The following is a 19,993-nucleotide window of genomic DNA, read 5'->3' on the forward strand; positions in this document are numbered from 1 at the left end:
TCTTCGTCTCCTTCTTCTTCCTTCTTGTTTCCATCTGAGGGCATCTTTGCTCTCTCTTCATTCCGTCCCGTCCTGTCCCGTCTCGTCTGCATACCAAACGATACCTAAAGCATTATGACTTGTACGAAATTAGGCTGGACTTGGGCCTTAAATATCCGTACCCGAGGAAAGCCCACTGGGCTTATTTGACATGTTCCGCACTCTAAACAAAGTATGGCGCGTTAGGGTCTACCATTTGGCGGGAACGTGGACTTCAGACGACGGAAGAAAGCTTCTGAGCTTCTCAGAGTAAAAATGGCGAACAAGCTCATCAACCAGATGGGCCTCCCCAAATCCATCGCCAACGTTTTCACCGCTCGTAACATCACCACCGCCAAGGTAACATTCAATCGAATGTTCCAAAAAAAATTAAAATTTTAAATACTTTCTGAAATTTTCAATTTTGGGGGGTTTAAATATGAATTTCAGGAAGCTCTGTCGTTAACCGAATTCGAATTAATGGAGGTATTAGATGTGAATTTGGCAGAAGTCACGTCTGCGATAGCCCGCATCAGTGAAATCACATGTCCTCCCTATCAAACCGTGATCCTCAAAACCCTTATTTATTTATTTTTATTTTTACTTTTTTATAGAAATATTTGAAAATTTTCTTTCTTTGGGTGTGTTTCTGATATGCTGTGGTTTTATCTGTGTTTGATTAGGTGCTAAGTCTAATGGAGCAACAGGTTCAGAAGGAACACAATGGCGGTCACCTTTCGACGCGCCTCAAAGGCCTAGACGATGCCTTGTGTGGTGGCATTCCATTTGGGGTTTTGACAGAGTTGGTTGGTCCTGCTGGCATTGGCAAAACACAGGTATACTTCTAATTCTTTCGCCAATCTGATCGTCGTATATCATACATCCTGATTTATATTTACGTGTAACTAAGTATCCGTTTGAATGATTATTTCAATTGCAGTTCTGTCTGAAGCTTGCATTGTTGGCTTCGTTGCCAGAAGCTTATGGAGGTTTAGATGGTCGGGTAATATACATCGATGTAGAATCCAAATTTAGTTCGAGAAGGTAATAAACTGAAGATCTATAAAACATCAATTATCGGCTGTTTTGTGTCAAAAAATTTCCTTACCATATTTTGTTAAAGATGGGAGATTTTACCTTGACCTGTCATTATTAGGATGATAGAAATTGGATCAAAGAGTTTCCCAGAAATATTTCACAAGAAAGGAATGGCACAAGAGGTATTCATATGGGAAATGATTGCGCTCTCTATAAGATTTTTAGTGAATATCATATGCTTGATTAATGAAATATTATCCTCTATTTGCATGGTAGATGGCTGGTAGGATTCTTGTTATGCGGCCGACATCACTTTCTGAGTTCACTGAGAGGTATTATTCGAAACAAAATTTGTTTTCTGTTATCCCTAGTGAGAACATTAATCCTGGTGTACAGGGAACTCAGTTGTCCACTAGCATTGACAAAATGTGCTGTGGACTTTTGAGATACAACTAAATGATTCAACATGAGTGTCGGACTATGCCAACTTGTTAAGATGATTTTCATTCCAGTTTGCAACAACTCAAGATCTCACTCCTTCAAAACCAAGTGAAGTTGCTAATTATTGATAGCATGGCTGCTCTTGTTGCAGGGTAAGTTCAAATATTCTACGATGCTTGTAACCTGTTCTGGATATAGTCGTTTATGATTAGGCCATTTTCAATTGATTTCCATTTATGACTTTGTTTTAGGATAAGAAATAGTACTTGGGATACTAAACCTTGTTGTTCCAGGCCCATGTCTCAATAGAATTTAGAATTTCCGAGCAGATAAAATAAAATTTACTTTCATTACAAGCTGTTTATAGAAATATCGGAGAACCTCTTTGACACCCATGTCAATGCACTATATATATATATATATAGATATATATATATATATATAGACACACACACATATATATCTAGTTTTCAAATTTTGGTTCGTGAATTTATAAAATATGGTCTGTTTTCCTTTATCCCTATGTCTTGGTTAAGCTATATAATCCTATGTTTTTTCATTATTTCGTGTACATTTACATAACATGTCTTCGAATAGAATAGTCATGCTTTATCCAGTTTGCTTTAATGATATTTGTCCAGGGAACAGGGGCAGGGCGCACCTAGGCAGCATCTACTGGGTTGGCATATTTCCTTTATTAAGTGAGAATCCTAGACTGTTGGAACTTTATTGGTGTTGATGATTGTGCTTTTTATTTTCGGGATTAAGCTCCTTCACTTCCTTAACATATCTAGGTCACTTGCTGAATTTTCACGCATCCCTATTGTTGTTACGAACCAAGTGAGATCTCAAATTCATGATGAAGCCTGCCAGTATGCTTTTCAAGGTAGGATAGTTTGGTCAAATTGTGAGATTCTTCATATGAATTATGAATGTAATATATCTTACTCTGCAGTGCAGCACAGGGAAAAAGCATTACATGAACATACAGAATATGATTCTCATCTTGTTGCTGCTTTGGGGATTCACTGGGCTCATGCTGTGACCATACGTCTTGTGCTTGATTCTAAATCTGGTTTGTATGCTTGGACTTCAAAACGATTATACTGTCATGAAGCCGCCTCTTTCTCCTTAGTTGTATATGAACATGCTTTTCCTTTTGATGCATGTTATTCATATGCTGCATATCCATCGTTGGAACTAGGATATGTTTCAAATCCGTTTTTAAGATATGAGTGTGTATGCCTTGCCTTCTCCTTCTTAATATCTTCACAAATCTGTCAGAAGATTGACAGTAAGTAAAACCTCTTCCTTCATTTTGATTGTTCTGTATTAGCATTTAGCAACATCCTTATAGGCATCTTTCTGAAACCGGAATTCTTACCATACATTATTGGAATTGAATGGTGATAACATTTTATGGCTCTGAAGATTTACAAGATATGCCCAGAGACAGCCAAATTGTAATGATTTTTAATGAGATGGCTGCAATGGTGACACTTCTTGGAATCCAGAATCGTCATTTCCCTTATTCCTCATTCTGACTCCACATTCTCGTTCCCTCTTGTAGGGAAGAGGTTCATCAAGCTGGCAAAGTCTCCGATATCACCCCCTCTGGCCTTCGCGTTCAACATAACATCATCTGGAATCTCATTGCTAAGCGATGGTGGAATAGAACTGACAGGACCAGAGATAAACACAATTCATTGCCAAGGTTTGTCACTAAGACTTCTTGTATTAAGGCAATTTATCAACAGCACAGAGAGTGGAGTACTTAGTGCGTAGTATGTATCATTTAGTAATTTTTTATGTGATATCCCACTGGAAAAACCACTTTGACAACTGAGGAACTAATATGAGTTCACTTGGCATGGTTGCTCTCACCTGCATGATTGTGGAAATCGCCTTCTCACTATATGTTTTAGAAAATCGGTTTCCATATTTCAAGGTTTTTCTGCTGTCCACCTGCATGATTATGGAAAATGTCTTCTCGGTTTATATGTTTTAAGAAAATATTGCCACTCGAGTTTGTTTAGGAGTTTTCTTCTTTAGAGTGAAAGTCTCATTTTGTAGTGACACAAATGCAGGACACAGCGACATAATTAATTTTGACGGGAAAAGGTTTCAGTGATCAATCTGAAGGAAAGCAGCATCATAAATGTGTAGGAATTTGCAAGAAATTCAATACGATGGTAGAAAAAATATGTGCCTCAGGTCAGCTTACAAACTCAATACGCATCACTTCTCCATGCACAAAGCTAACCATCCAGGAAAGATCAACTGAAATTTAAAACTTGCTGAGGGCCCTTTTTTCTCTTAGCAGGTTTAGAGTTTGTGTTTATCTTCTATGTTTTGTACTCCTTTCATGAGCAGGGTGTATAATCCGTTCGATGTGAAGTTGTTGATAGTGAATGTTGGTTGACAGGTTTCTTGGTATTTGCCAGTATATACAAACTCATTATTCGTCACCATTTTCTGTAGTACAATTTGTTATCTTTATCATTTCTTAATCAACGGGGAGCGAGGAATCAAACTCACAGACATCTTCCAAATTTTGGGAAGTTACCGTTAGACAAAGAGCTAGTCGGTGTACAAGGAAGTCCGGTAGAGCAAAACCCACCGGTCAGAATACGAGTTGTTACTTCAAATGAGGGACTTGGATTGTCTGCCCTCCCCATCCCATACCCTCATGCCCTTCAATTTATGTGATCACGGTTAAGCCATGTCAACATTTTATATTTCCATTACTTTTTGTCTTATTATTTTTATAAAAAAAATCAATATAAAATGTTGACGTGTCTTAACCGTGACCACAAAATATATGGCGCATGGGAAAGGTATGAGATGGGAAGGGCAGACAATCCAAGTCCTCAAATGAGACTGACTGGCAGTATAATGCACCAGACTGCATCAAGCAGGTCCCGCTGCCGGCCTGTGAATTTGAGTCCATTTAATCTTTGCCCATAGCAAGTAGGTAAAGCCCAAGAGAATTGACGGTACCTATCTAGGAGACTAGGATATGCCATTTTATGTGCTATTTATAGGCCCATTTTCTGTGGATCGGGAGATTCTTACATGTAGTCGAAAATGCATTCCTAGTCACATGATGAGTGAGGTAGAGTGATGGTAATAATATCTTTGTTAACACCAAGTTTTGTTTACCTTTATTCTAATATTGGAAATTAGTTTATTTCAGGATTAGCCAATCATGTTTAACTTACAAGAAGGAAAACAGAAGAACAACACTTTTTGAATCCTCTGACAAAAAGGGTGGAAAATTAGAGGCCATTGCATACTGATTTGAAATAAGAGAACTGTTTAATGAAAGATGATAGAGAAAAAACAAAGATTAGGATAGTGGAATGATGATCTCAAGTTGAAGGACAAAGAAATTAGGTACCAAACATGCTCTTAAGTAAATGGGGTTGAAGATATCCAACTTGGAACTTCGAGTGCAATGATAGATATTCTTATACACACTAGTTTTCTTTTTTTCTCATGATGTTATTGTGTTACCTTTTATGAATGGAGTTTAGGTGAGAGCCATTATTTTCTTGAGACATCCTATTGGAAATATGCTTTACTTGATGCGCATGTTAATATGAAATTAAAGGCAAAAGCCATCTTTAGAGTAGAGAATGATATCATTTATCTCAACCAATAAAAGGAGGAGACGGGGAAGAAGCGTTCCACGCAACTTATAACTCAATAAACTAACAGTATCCAGACTAGACTAAGGGACAAACTTCCTCTCTCTTGTTCTTTTAACTTACACCTTACACTATCGTTGAGTCTAGCAAGGCTCAGGCGTGGAGCCTTTTACTATGGACGGGAGTTTGTATATGACTCTCCTGATCTCTCGCCTTCTTCAGTATTGGTAGTATAAAAAAATACTGAAAGATCTAGATTGGTTTGGATATATATCATGGACCACTACTTGATTATGTTTCACATGCATCATGGTTACTATATATCTTTCAAAATAATGTAGCTAGTCTACAAGACTAGATCGGATCTTTAACAAGAATTTCTTAAGGAAAACTAATGAAAAGGACTTGAAAATTTTGAGTTTTAATGATAAGGACAAAATAAATGATAAAGTGAATAGTACCAGGATTGACTTTTTAGTGTAAAAATGTGATTTTTCGTTAAAGTGAACAGTACCGGGTGCTTTTCGTTAAAGTTCCCAATTTCTTAGTCTTCGCATGTACTCCATCAAGATTCAAGTTGAACACAATTTACTCTTTTTATTTCTTTATTCTTTCTAGGAACCAAGGAAAGGGTGATTTTATATTCCTACATATATATATATATATATATATATATATATATATATATATATATATATAATTAAACAAATATAAACTGTGTTGCCTGTTCATAACCTAAAAGGTCATAACGTAGTCCAAAATAATATACATGAGAAGAGGTCAAACCTTGGACTAGGTTTTAAGGTTTCCTTATTTGCTTGTTTATCTTTTTGTTTATATGAGACAGAACGCGCATGCTCTCTCTCTCTTAATATTCATATGCATGTTTTTGTATAGCTGTTTGGGAAAATGTTAGAGAGATCATGTTTTAAGATCATGGTTTGTTGATAACATGATATTGTGGTTGATAGTTGAATGCCTTATTTAAGGACTTAAATAAGGAATTCAACCATCAACTACTACACGCTACTTAGTACTACGGTCTAGTAGTATTTCTCCTTACTTGTAAGTCAGAGGTCTTAGGTTAGATTATTGCTAAAGACAAATTTGAACCATATTATTATGGTGAGCCCAGTGTGAAGTTTAGCCAACTTCTCCACCTCTTACAGTAAATACCATCATTTGGTCCAAAACTATCAACTGTTGCACCATGGTCTATAGCAAATGGTCTCTCTAATATCATATTTGTTTTTAAACATTGTGAAGAAAGAATAATCCCTTGAAGCAGCTGTAGCCTGTCACTAAACTATGCAAAAATGTTTGGTTTGCAAAACATTCTTTAATTCTACAAAAAAAAAAAACATTTCTTGATTTGATAAGCATGCCATAATTTGGACTTGATTAACTTTTAAGCCCATCGTCAAAAACCTCATTAAACAAATTAGTTTGATTATATTCCGATTCAGCTCCTCTGAATCATTAATATAATCTAATATAATAATTGTGGTTTTGGATTATGCTATTATAATATGATTTTTTGGCATCTTAATCTCCTCGAAATTTATGCCATTCTACTATTGGTTTTTTTATTAACACCCCACAGATTATTGAATACACCTCACATAAATATTATTATTAAATCACTCATTTATCTTTACATGAAATGACTATTTAGCCCCAAAAAATTTAAAAGAAATTAAATACACAAATTATTTACTAATATGAACCCTAACTCTAAATTAGTTGTCTAAACCCGAACCCTGAAATCCTAAAACCCCTAATTGATAAAAACCCCCAAATTGATAGAAACCTAAACCCTAAAAATAAAAAAATGTTACGAATTCGTAACCATAACTACTCCAAAACAAATTTGTCTCTAAGTGGTAAGCTTGGCAGTTGGCGCTACTTTCTTTTAAGTTTTATACAGTAAAAAGAATTGAACCCATTATAATTTTGAAAAAAAAAATAAAAATTCATCCATGTCCTATCATTCTTTATTAGGTTAAAATTTTGTGAGATCGACTCTAGAGGAATAACAGAGAGGGATACAAATTTTGGATTTGTGCTCTACCAGTAAAATAAACCAACAATCGAATGTCATGTAGTTGACCTCATAATTAGTATTTACATGTTTAGCGAGTGTCTTGAAATTTGGAGGTGTAGTGAGATTGAACAATGAGAGAATGTTGAATGTATGTGAATAATGTGGGTTGTATGTAGAAAGTTTGGGGTGTGAGGATAGTGTAGGAAAGTATGTGGGGTGTATGTACTAAGATAAATTTTGATTGAAAAAGTAGATGTGGGGTGTATTTAGTATGTGAGATATATTCAACAATATATAAGGTGTTAATAAAACAACCCTTCTACTATTTTTATTATGCTGATTTGTTTGTCCCATTTGGGTAATATTAGAATATTAATTAGTACATTGTATCTGGTGTCCATGATCCTTAAATTCAAACTATTTTATTTATTTAATTTAGTAAATTAAAATTTTGTATTGCAACATTTTTGTATTTGCAGGTGGAAATTTCGGATACATTAAACTTGATCATAACCAGGTGTATTTGCCTCACCAATGCTTCCGTTTCAAGAGACAAACTGATCACTTTTAGTAGAGATTAAATGATTTTTCTAGTTTATTCTTTAACCGTCGATGAACAAACTTGATCATTAAGTCTCCAGCTAGATGATTGCCATTACTTAAGTCATTTCTGAGTTTTAAGTACAATTAAACTATGATGTATTTTTAATCAAAGATGATGATTATTTTGTTGTTTTTTGTCATATAATATATAAAATGCATTCATTTTTTTTTTGGGAGTTGGGGCCTTGCGGTATTGCTCTCCCACAACCTCGTTTTTACTTAAAATCCTATACTTCGTACATCCAAAAAAGGAACGATCCGTTTGGTTTGGGATTAACCTTTGATAATAGGTCGTCCCAGGATGAAGGGGGGGTGGTTGGAGAAATCAAGAAAAAAAGAAAAAAAGAAGACATCACAGCTTTTATTTTACTTCTTGTCACGAGGAGATGGTACAACTACGAGTTGATCAGTATAGATATATTTTAGTGCATAGTTTCATTTTCTTTTTGTACTTTGTATCATTTTATGCATGTATGCACATTTTCATTGAGCAAATTCTAAAATCTGTATATTGGAGGTATGAAAAGCCAGAGACCAGAATAGTCTTGGATCCAATCTGTCTTTTTTCTCATTACTATTTATCAGTCGAATACCATTAAAATTCAAGTGTGCCCATTTTCACTCTAAACTCACTTCCTTTACATGCATTCTTTTTCACTTCATCTCTTTTATTTCAATGCAGACTTCCTTTCACCTCCTTTTGCTTCTTTGTATGTTCTTTAGTCCTTTTGTTATACTTTTAAATTTTCTAGCTTAACTCTTTACCTCATATTCAAGTGTTTGAGTTTATACAATGTTTTTATGTTTTCAGTTATCTGTATTGAATTTGATGGGTCTTTCAAAGTTTGTGCAATTTACTCTAATTTTTCATGTTACGAGGCCCCTTCTCACATAAAATTCTGGTTCTGCCATTGCGAAAAGCAAGTTGGTGTATTGATTAATTTACTTGAAGTAAATACAAGGCCCTCACCAACCCTAATGCTTGGGGTTTGGTGCTTCATCAGTAAAAGAAAAGGTCTTGCATGTACTCGATGTGTATGACATGATGTTGATAAAAACACTGTATGTAAGCTCCTGTTATTTTAAACGTTTATTATACAATTAAGCGAAATGAATCTGAACCGCAAAAGTTGTATTATGAATCCTCATTTTGTTTCTTTAGAATAGTTTTATGTCTACCTTAATTTCCAATGTCCAATGATCTTTCCTTCCTTTTCCTAGGGAGTAGGGGCAAGTTTGTTTAAGGAAAAGTATGAGATCCATTTAGCTTTCTTGATGTTCCATGTCTGGTGTGAATTGCGAGATCCATGTCAAATGACTAAAACACTTTTAATTAGTTTTATACGACAGCAATAATTATATATAACACACCTAGGGGTGGGTTCGGTACGGTTACCGTACCAAAACCCTCGTACCAATTACCGTACCAAACTTTCGGTTTGGTAAAATCTATTACCATTACCATACCAAACTTTCGGTATACCGAAGTTCGGTATTGCCAAATGTTCGGTTGGCATTGTATGGCAATGGTAATTGCCACTTTGTTTTGGGACAAAATTTGTTTTTGCTTTTTTAACCCAATTCAAGGGCAAAACACTTTTTTAGTGTACCTTTATCTCATACATTGTAGCCTAAATTCATCTATTATTCATCATTTACAATTCACACACACAATAATTCAAATGATGCATCAAGATTCATGATGAAAATTAAGCTTACAATCCAAATAGAAGTTACGAACCAAAACAAATAGAAGTTTCCCCCATGCTAAAGATCTTCTCTATCCTCCATTGGTTCAAACACACTTCTAGAACTTTCCCAATGTCTTCTCCCTTATGACCCGTGATCTTTATGAAGTTTATGATCCGTTTGTGCAACTTTCATTCACTATCCATGAAGTGAGCGGTAACTACCATGTAGTTAATGTTTTGTACCGATGTCCAAGTATCGATTGTGATACTTACCTTTTGATTATGCATTGCTTCAAATAACTTAGACTTCTCCAACACATATAAATCCCACACATTGGCCACAATCTTCTTCCTATTTGGAATCTTGAACCGAGATTGAGCCTCTTTCATCATATCAAATTATTAGAATATTATAAATATGTGTTATATAATTATATATTATATAATTTATAAATTATATATTATATTATATGTTCGGTACGGTAAGGTAATACCGTGGTAATGATATCCATTACCAATACCGTACCAAGAAATTTCGGTACGGTACAATATCGTACCATTACCGATTGGCACAAAAAATTTGGCACAAAATCGGTATGGCACGGTTGGTAATTCGGTTGGCACGGCAATTTGGCAAAAAAATCCACCCCTTACACACCTCAAACTATTAATAAATTGTTTTAGGAAAAATTAGTATCTGATCCTTGGTTATTAATGTTCTTTAATTGAAATCTTATTAGTTTTCAGATTTTGATTAAGGTACATCACATTAATGCAATAATGAATTTACATGTCAGTTACATAATTTTTAAAATAAAAATTAATAATTGATTTAGTATTTTAATACTCACATCTTTATTAAACTTGTTTGTACCATACTTGACCAATCCCGAAACTACCGAGCACCGGCCAACGCTATACTGTCAAGGACCCAGAAGAGTTCCCCTCCGACCAGGAGGCCAATCACTACTCGACACGTGTCAATATTAGAAGCCAATCAGAGCGCAGCACGTGTCGACATCAAGAACCAATCATAACATGACACATGTCAATGTGACAAAGCTACAAGTTTTTCTATAAATATGGGTCATTCCCCCACAATATGGCCTAATGCCATTTGTGTTAAATCATTCACAAGAACTCACTAAATTGAGAGCTTGATCCTTTGTACTTGTGTAAGCCCTTCACTACTAATAAGAACTCCTCTACTCCGTGGACGTAGCCAATCTGGGTGAACCACGTACATCCTGTGTTTGCTTCTCTGTCTCTATTTATTTACGTACTTATCCTCACTAGTGACCGAAGCAACCAAGCGAAGGTCACAAAACCTGACACTTTCTGTTGTACCAAAGTCTTCGCTGATTTTGTGCATCAACATTTGGCGCCGTCTGTGGGAAACGACACTTATTCCTACTCTCTTCAGCTGTGTCAAGCTGGTTTCTATCATTCGTACACTTTCTTTTGACCAGGCATCCCTCTCCAATATGGGAAGCGAAGGAAGCCACAGCACACAGAATGACACCCCCCTTGCACATAGTGCGAAACAACGAAAGAATGAAGGAAAACGAGTTCTTCTTCAAGCTAAAGTCGATGAGTTGGAAGCTCAGAACAACAAGATAGCAATGAGGAATGAGGTCCTCCAGGAGCAATATGAGAAGCTCTTCGAGACACTCCACGAAGCTAGGCAAGCTCAGACACGCGAGCTTGTTGCCCCCGTGGAAGTCAACCATCAACTGGGTGCCCTCCAACATGGAGGGTCACATGCATTCGACATAGATATCCCTGATAGGGAACAGATTACCCCTCGACTTGATAATCAACATGAGGCTTCTCTTAACCCAGTTGCTTCGACCCGAACCATGAGAAGTGGAGGGAGACACCTCTTTGCTGAAGGGGCAGAATGATCGAAAGCCGTCTTTCGCGATTGTCGGGATTTCCTGAAGCAACGTCAAGAGAATTCCATCCATATAAGCTCAAAGATTAATGACCCAAGGATTTCTGAGAGACTCGGTCCCCTGCCACGGCCCAAGCCGGCCACCAATTTGGGGAAGGGGCAACAAGTCCTAGAGAGACATGAGGGTACAGGGGACTCAGAGGTGTTCCGACAGACATACCCTGGAAGCCAGTACAGCGAGTCCAGGGAAAAATCACATGCCCTTGATCAAACCTTCCTAATTCCAAGAGGAGATGGAGATTTACGAAAGAAAGCTCCAGTGACACATAACTCCGCTCAGGACCCCCTTGTCCTACAACTTCTTGAGGAAGTAAACAAGTTGAAGGCTGAACGTCAGGCTGAAATACCTGACTGGAACCAACCCAGGCCTGGCCCTCTTACAAGGAGGATCCTCAACACCCCCATTCAAGCAAAGACAAAGCAAAAGCTTGGCTTGCAACTTTATACTGGAAAAGAGGACCCGATTGAGCACCTTAACCTCTTTGAGTCCACCATGGCATACCGGATGCACACCGACGAAGAGCGATGTCTTCTCTTCCCCTCCACCCTCTCTGGTGGAGCTCTAAATTGGTATTGTCGTCTTACACCTGAGACGGTAGACTCATTTGAGGAATTGAGGAAACTATTTGTTTCCCAACACATTTTCCAAACCGATCGCTTGCACTCTGCAGATGACTTGTACACTATCCGCCAGAAGCCAGACGAGTCATTACGTATGTATGCTGGCCGCTTCAGCCATGAATACTCCCGGTGTGCCGAGGCAGACGACAAGACTGCCCTCAAAGCCTTCACGGCAGGCCTACGTGATTGTTTCTTTAAATACATGATCAATGCCAATACTTGGAAGACTTACTCTGAGGTGATGGCGCAGGCTTATAACCATGCCTCCGCCGAGGCAAAGACATATCAGGAGAAACCCCCTACAACCATCCTTTATCAACAAGTGGGAGGTGGAAGCCAGACTCACCTAAATGAGAAGACCTCGACTTTCCAAACAGCAGTGGCACCTCCCCATGCCTTGCATAATGCTTCACCGAATCAACAGACATATCAATTTCAAGGCAAGAGGAAGGATTTCCATCCTCACCACTCTCCTTTCAGTAAAAAGAGTAAGGGACACTATCCCGATAACCAAGGGTATCGCCACAATAACGCTCGCCCCCAGGCAGTCAATGCAGTGGGTCAAACCCGCGTCAAGATACCCCCTACCCCAAGGTATGAGACATACACGCCCTTGAATGCCACATGCGCGGCCATTTACCCCAGCATAGCTCACCTGATACCAAAGCCAAAGCTGAGGCACCCAGATTACACGCCCCCGAATAACGCGGGCATGTTTTGTTGCTACCATGAGCATAACGGCCATGATAGCGAGAAATGTATCATCCTCCGTGATCGTATTGAAGCTTTGGCACGAGAAGGAAAAATTGATCAATTCCTTCTTCACCCTCAAAGGGATAACCGTAACCAACGCCAGGTGAATGTCATATATTCCATAAGCGGCGGCACACCCATATCTGAATCTTCCAATAGGGCCATGAAAAACAGTGAACGAAGTCTGAGGCCTGGTCACCAAGTGTTTCACGTGGAAGACATCAGGGGAGGGAAGTATCAAAAACCTAACTGGGATCCGATATGTTTCTACCCTGAGGAAGAAAGAGGCATCATCTACCTTCATAACGACCCATTGATCGTTGAGGCTCACATAGCCAACTTTGATGTTCGACGAATCCTCGTAGACACAGGGGCTTCGGTCAATATCATGTTTGTCGAAGCTTTCAGGGCACTCAGTGTAGCTGAACACTTGCTCGATCGCTCGATTTCTCCTCTGATAAGCTTCTCCGGTGATATCGTGCAACCCTTAGGGAGCATACATTTACCCTTTACTATTGGTACAGGCCCTTACACGGCTACCATTACCACTAACTTCCTAGTGGTTGACTGCCCAACGGCATATAATGTCATCTTTGGGCGCACAGGCATCAATGATCTCAAGGCTATGGTATCCACGCATATGCTGTTGATGAAATTTCCAACCCCCCATGGCAACGGCTACATCAGAGGAGATCAGCTTAGTGCACGATCATGTTACAACACTTCAGTTAAGCAACAACACTTGCCCGGACCCAAGGAAACCCTGTCTGTACATGACCAAGTCACAAAGACCAGCCTAGATGAAGCGACCTTGGATCTTCCTGATAGCAACAATCAACCCGATGATCCTCGAGATGACTCTTTCACCCAGCAAGCCCAACCTGCTGAAGAGTTGGAGAAGGTACCTATCTCAAGAGATCATCCAGACCGCATGGTGAATATTGGCACCACATTGTCACCACCCCTTCGGTTAGCATTGATATCTTTTTTGAAAGAGAACACTGAAGTCTTCGCCTGGTCATACGAGGACATGCCAGACATCTCTCCCAATGTCATCTGTCATCGTTTGAGTATTGACCCCAAGATCAAGCCGGTGAGACAGAAGCGAAGATCTTATGACGCTGAACGATACGAGGCAATGAAAGCAGAAGTTGAAAAACTCAAAGGCATAGGCTTTGTCCGCGAAGTCAATTACCCGACATGGGTAGCAAATGTGGTCCTTGTTAGGAAAAATCCGACCAAAGAAAGTCTTTCGCTTCAAAAGGTCTTGTGGAGGATGTGTGTTGACTACACCGACCTAAACAAAGGGTGTCCGAAAGATAGTTTCCCTCTTCCTCTTATTGACAGGCTTATAGACTCTACGGCAGGGTGTGAGCTCTTGAGCTTTATGGACGCTTATTCAGGATACAACCAAATCCTCATAAACCCCTCAGACCAAGAACACACGGCCTTCACTACTGACAGGGGACTATATTGCTATAAAGTCATGCCTTTCGGCCTAAAGAATGCAGGAGCAACTTATCAAAGACTGGTCAATTCAATGTTCGCCGAACAAATTGGGAAGAACATGGAAGTTTACGTTGATGATATGCTAGTCAAAAGCAAACATGCTGACCAACACATCACCGACCTATCTGAAACTTTCACCATTCTAAAGAGGTATCGAATGAGGTTGAACCCCAACAAATGTGCCTTCGGCGTGGGCTCTGGCAAATTCTTAGGCTTCATGATTAGCCAACGAGGCATTGAAGCTAACCCTGAAAAGATCAAAGCAATCCTCGACATGAAAGAGCCAATAACTTCAAAAGACATCCAAAGCCTTACTGGCAAGGTGGCAGCCTTAACCAGATTCATCTCTAAGGCCACAGACAGATGTGCTCCTTTCTTCAAAGCACTCAAGGGAAATAAGAAGTACATTACATGGACGGAGGAATGTGCCAAGGCATTCAGGAACCTCAAAGAGTACATGAGTAAAGCCCCTCTGCTCTCCAAACCAGAAGTTGGTGACACTCTCATCATCTATCTATCGGTTTCGGCTTCAGCAGTCAGTTCTGTTCTTATTCGAATGGACAGTGGTGTCGAACGACCCGTCTACTACGCTAGCAAGGCCCTACAAGATGCGGAGACGCGATACTCCAACATTGAGAAATTAGCTCTAGCATTGGTCATGTCTGCTCGGAAACTTCGCCCTTATTTCCAAGCACACGCCATCATCGTGCTTACCAATCACCCTCTTCGACAGATACTCCAGAGTCCTGACACGTCTGGGCGAATGATCAAATGGGCGATAGCATTGGGTGAGTTTGACATCTCCTACCAACCAAAACCAGCCGAAAAAGGTCAAGCAGTAGCAGATTTCATCGCCGACTTCACATATCCTGTTGACATTGCTTCTACACCTGAAGCAGTAGCTTCATTACCATCGGAAGCTCAGAAAGTAGAATCAACGACCTCAGCATGGAGTCTGTATGTTGATGGCTCATCCAACCAACAGGGCTGTGGAGCGGGACTAGTCTTGACTACGCCCGACAAAGTAGCAATGGAGTATGCTCTTCGTTTCAAATTCAAGGCATCAAACAATGAGGCCGAGTATGAAGCCCTTCTAGCAGGATTACGTTTGGCCAAACACCTCGGGGTTAAACAAATTGATATTTTCAGTGACTCCCAATTAGTGGTCAACCAGGTTACCAACAACTTTGATGCTAAGGACAGCTCCATGGCAGCATATCTTGCGCAAACACAACTTTTGCTCAAGCACTTCCACTACCAGATCACCCAAGTTCCTCGAGCGGCAAACAGTCATGCAGACGCCCTGGCTCGCCTCGCCTCAGCTGTGGAAGACAAGATTGGAAGAAAAATTCATGTCGAACTGTTGGCAACACCAAGCACCATGGCCGCAGAAGTATGCAACTTACAACAGGGGGATAGTTGGATCACCCCGATCTATAATTTCCTTGCTCATGGCACCCTCCCAAATGATAAAGTCCAGGCTAAGCAAATTCGATACAAGTCTACCCGCTACCTGATCATCAATGATCAACTCTATAAGCGAGGTTTTAGCCTGCCATACTTAAGGTGTCTTACGCCTGCCGAGGCGGAAATCGTCCTTCGGGAAATACATGAGGGAGTCTGTGGAGATCATGCTGGATCTCGGTCCCTAGCACACAAGACTTTTCGCCAAGGATATTACTGGCCAACACTCCACCAGGATGCCATCAAAGTATCCCGCTCATGTGACAAATGTCAACGATATGCAACTATTCCTCATTCCCCTCCAGAGCCTCTTACTCCTATGATCAGCCCTTGGCCCTTCGCCCAGTGGGGACTTGATTTGATCGGCCCAATGCCGGCAGGGAAGGGCAAAGTCTGTTACGCAGTCGTTGCAGTGGACTACTTCACAAAGTGGGCCGAAGTAGAACCCTTGGCAACCATTACTGAGGCAAAGATAGAAGACTTCGTGTGGAAGAACATCCTTTGTAGATTCGGCATTCCCAATGCGATAGTCACTGACAATGGGCGACAGTTTGACAACAAGAAGTTCAGGTTGTTCTGCTCTAAGTTCAACATCAACTTATGCTTTGCCTCTCCAGCTCATCCCCAGTCTAATGGACAAGTTGAGGCCATCAACAAAATAATCAAGCGCACTTTGAAAACCAGCTTGGACAAAGCTAAAGGCTGTTGGCCAGAATTTGTACCCCAAGTTCTTTGGTCATATCGCACTTCATATCGGACTTCAACAGGAGAAACTCCATTCTCACTTGCCTTTGGCACAGAGGCGGTTGTCCCTGTTGAGCTCGAGCAAGCAACATTCCGAGTCCAGAACTACATTCAAAGTGAAAATGACAAACAACTCACCCTCAACTTGGATTTAGTCGAGGAACACAGAAACCAAGCTCACTTGAGGAATGTCGCCTACAAGCAGCGCATCTCCAACTATTATGACTCTAGGGTCAAGCCTCGTTCTTTCAAAATAGGAGACTGGGTCTTAAAGAAAAGATTACTCTGCGACAGAGTCCCGAGTGAAGGCACACTTAGTCCAAACTGGGATGGACCGTATGAAGTCATTGGCATCAGTCGCCCTGGCTCTTACACACTTAGAAGCTCCGATGGCAAGACCCTTGGCCATCCATGGAACGCTGATCACTTGAAGTACTACTACAAATAGACTCACGATGTACAAGTGTTGAGCTATAGCCGTTCGGCATCCTATGTAATGAAGGCCATTTGGCAATGAATTCAATAAAGAGGTAATTTAGCCAACTCAGCCCTCACTCTTTTACATTCATAGCAAGCGATGCCGGAACCCTTCTCAATCAGAAAGCAATCCGTCTTCCACAGTCACTACAAAACAAGCAAATGAAGACCGTGTCAAGCGCCAAAAAAAAAAAAAAAAAAAAAAAAAAAAAAAAAACAGCTTCATCCAAAAAGCTTCACCCGAAAAGCTTCACCTCCAAAGCTTCACCCACAAAGCTTCACCTAAAAAGCTTCACCCACAAAGCTTCACCCAAAAAAAACTTCACCCGAAAAGCTTCACTTAAAAAAGCTTCACCTACAAAGCTTCACCTAAAAAATCTTCACCTAGAAAGCTCCCTCTACATACTTTCATCTACAAAGCTTCACCATTAAAGCTTCACCCAGAAAGCTTCATCTACAAAGCTTCACCATCAAAGCTTCACCTCGAAAGCTTCATCTACAAAGCTTCAACACCAAAGCTTCACCTACAAAGCTTCAACACAAAACCTTGCTCCAAATAAACAAATTTTGTTCACAAAACCCAAGATGCCCTTGAACTTGTACAAAAACACTTGGGTAAACATAAACATTTTTTGTTTTACACCCACAAGGGCCCAAAATTTTCCTTCTTATTTATTCACTTATATATGTTCCCAAACATATTATAATAGATCCAACAACAAGCCAAAGTCCCAAGTTTCATAATGGACAAAAGTACAAGCAATTCATCAATAATGAAGGTGCTACAAAAATTGGAATCTGCCCCAAAATAGAAATCCAACCCAAGAGACTTTTTCTCTCTCTCCCTCTTCCGCCTCCTTTCATCTATCAAATTTCTGCAACCTCTACTCTTCTCCAATGGAGCTGAATTTTGGACACCCTATAGTTCTTGAGCATATGAACAACTTTCAAGAAGGAACCATTTCTGTTTGAGCGACGGAAATTAAAGTGTTGAAGCTCCAAACATGACAGTCGGATTCTTGCAGATTTCGAAGCTGCTGTGATGTTTCGAAGATCTGGAAATATTTAACCATTAGTTCATTCTGAATTTTTGATATGTTATGAAAGAGACGATGAGGAACAACTTCAATGAAGAAAGCATGCCGATCTGAACAATAGAAAATGGAGTTTCGAAGCTCACAACAAATCTGACGGGTTGACAGAAAATAATAACCAGTCATTCATCATACCTGGATTTCTGGAGTTATACTGCTCCGAGGGATCTCAAATTTGGATATGTTGTAGTTCACGAGCTGAGGAACAACTTCAATGAAGAAAGCATACCGATCTGAACAAGAGAAAATGGAGTTTCGAAGCTCACAACAAATCTGACGGGTTGACAGAAAAATAATAACCAGTCATTCATCATACCTGGATTTCTGGAGTTATACTGCTCCGAGGGATCTTAAATTTGGATATGTTGTAGCTCACAAGCTGAGGAACAACTTCGATGAAGAAAGTATGTTGATCTGAACAAGAGCAAATGGAGTTTCGAAGCTCACAACAAGTCTGACGGATTAACAGAACATTGATGAACAGTTACTCATCATACTTGAATTTCTGAAGTTGTACTACTCCGATGGATCTCAAATTTGGATATGTTGTAGTTCACAAGATAAGGAAAAACTTTCATGAAGACGACTTTGCAATCTGAGCTATAGAGAAAGGTGTTATCTTGCATCCACTCAGGCTGATTAGTGGAAACGAAAAGCAATTCCACCAAAGAAAAGATGAAAAAGAGAGCAAAGCTACTAATTGCACTTGATCTTGTCTAGTCAATAGCATGCAGCATCAAACACACAAAAGTTGGAAATATTTTTAGATAAAGCATATACGAATGTGTGACATCGAAACAAGGATTCGTTACTTTGACAAATTAGTAACACGCGAGACACCTCATTCGGCAACTCTCTTCGCCTGAAGACTTGGGGGACTCCCACCATATGCTACTGCACCTTGATACTCGGCAGTCTCACAACCACTCAGTGACTTGGATTTTTCAAGTCTCCAACCGAGAAGTTTTCCTCACTCGGGAAATTAAGGGAACACTACCTCAAACTACATGCTTCACTCACAAAGCTTCAACAATACAGGTTTCAACAAAAGCAAAAATTCAAAGAACTTTATGAAGAAGGCTTTGGTGTATTTAACACAATATGTTGAAATGAAGCAAAGCTTATTTATTAATATTTTCGATAAGCCACAAATATGTACATATACATGAGTCAAAATAAACAAACAAAAGGGAGCCTTCACAAAGGTTGCTTAGGGGAAGTCTCAGCAGTCGGTAGAGCCCCAGAAAGAGAAAGCACCGGAGGGTGGTTATCCGGAGCCTCAGTACTTGACAAAACCCCAGAAGGAGGAGGCATTGGAGGTTCATCATTTGAAGCTTCATTACCAGGTACAACCCTAGAGGACGAAGGCAATAAATGCCTTTGGAACAAACCCACAAACCGCTGATGATCAAGTAAAACCTTACCATCAGATTCCTTCATCTGGTCAAGCTTCCTCTTCATGTTTGTAGCATAGTCATGGGCGAGCCGGTGCAACTGCTTATTCTCATGCTTGAGCCCTCTAATCTCCTGTTTGAGACTCATCACTTCAGCAGCCAATGATTCAACTTGGCGGGTTTTAGCAAATAGGCGTTGGGCCATATTAGACACAGAACCTGCACACTGAACACTAAGAGCCAAAGAGTCCTTAACAGCCAACTCATCAGATCGTTTGGAAAGTAGTCTGTTATCTTTGGGAGTGAGAAGGTTCCTGGCCACCACTGCAGCGGTCATATCATTCTTCATCACAGAATCCCCAACGGTAAGAGGACCGGTAGGGGATATGAAGGATGGGCGCCATATGTTGTCTGGAGAAGGCGTGGCTGTCTCTTCTCCAAGGTTCAAGTCAAAACGACGGTCGGAGGGTCCAGACATGTTCAAATGTGTTGAAGAGG

The 19,993-nt window shown here is 39.9% G+C and overlaps 1 protein-coding gene and 1 long non-coding RNA gene across 10 annotated transcripts; one reads left to right on the forward strand and one right to left on the reverse strand.

The window, feature by feature from the left end:
* The first annotated feature begins 216 nt into the window (after window positions 1-216).
* LOC103447829 (DNA repair protein RAD51 homolog 2) lies at window positions 217-7,970 on the forward strand. Of its 8 annotated transcripts, none has more exons than XR_011573423.1 (13): window positions 217-378; window positions 469-582; window positions 702-854; window positions 959-1,062; window positions 1,175-1,238; window positions 1,333-1,388; window positions 1,569-1,649; window positions 2,139-2,198; window positions 2,292-2,383; window positions 2,458-2,572; window positions 3,068-3,211; window positions 3,585-3,711; window positions 7,671-7,970. XR_011573423.1 is itself a non-coding variant. In XM_008387029.4 (12 exons), the coding sequence occupies exons 1-12, from the start codon at window positions 295-297 to the stop codon at window positions 3,626-3,628; spliced, it is 1,116 nt and encodes a 371-aa protein (XP_008385251.1). In that variant the 5' UTR covers window positions 219-294; the 3' UTR covers window positions 3,629-3,968. The 8 variants fall into 8 exon arrangements, 4 of the variants coding, with proteins under 4 accessions (XP_070664737.1, XP_070664736.1, XP_008385251.1 ...); XR_011573421.1 differs by having other exon boundaries at window positions 219-378; window positions 2,453-2,572; XR_011573422.1 differs by lacking the exon at window positions 7,671-7,970 and having other exon boundaries at window positions 3,585-3,968.
* Window positions 7,971-17,915: 9,945 nt separating this feature from the next.
* On the reverse strand, window positions 17,916-18,487 carry LOC139189351 (uncharacterized). Of its 2 annotated transcripts, XR_011573221.1 has the most exons (3): window positions 18,418-18,487; window positions 18,237-18,334; window positions 17,916-18,062 (listed from the first exon to the last, which is right to left on the reverse strand). It is a non-coding gene; the product is annotated as an uncharacterized lncRNA (long non-coding RNA). The 2 variants fall into 2 exon arrangements; XR_011573220.1 differs by lacking the exon at window positions 18,418-18,487 and having other exon boundaries at window positions 18,237-18,378.
* Window positions 18,488-19,993: the final 1,506 nt, after the last annotated feature.

This window comes from Malus domestica, chromosome 11 (genome assembly GCF_042453785.1).
Source record: "Malus domestica chromosome 11, GDT2T_hap1".
Taxonomy (NCBI): domain Eukaryota; kingdom Viridiplantae; phylum Streptophyta; class Magnoliopsida; order Rosales; family Rosaceae; genus Malus; species Malus domestica.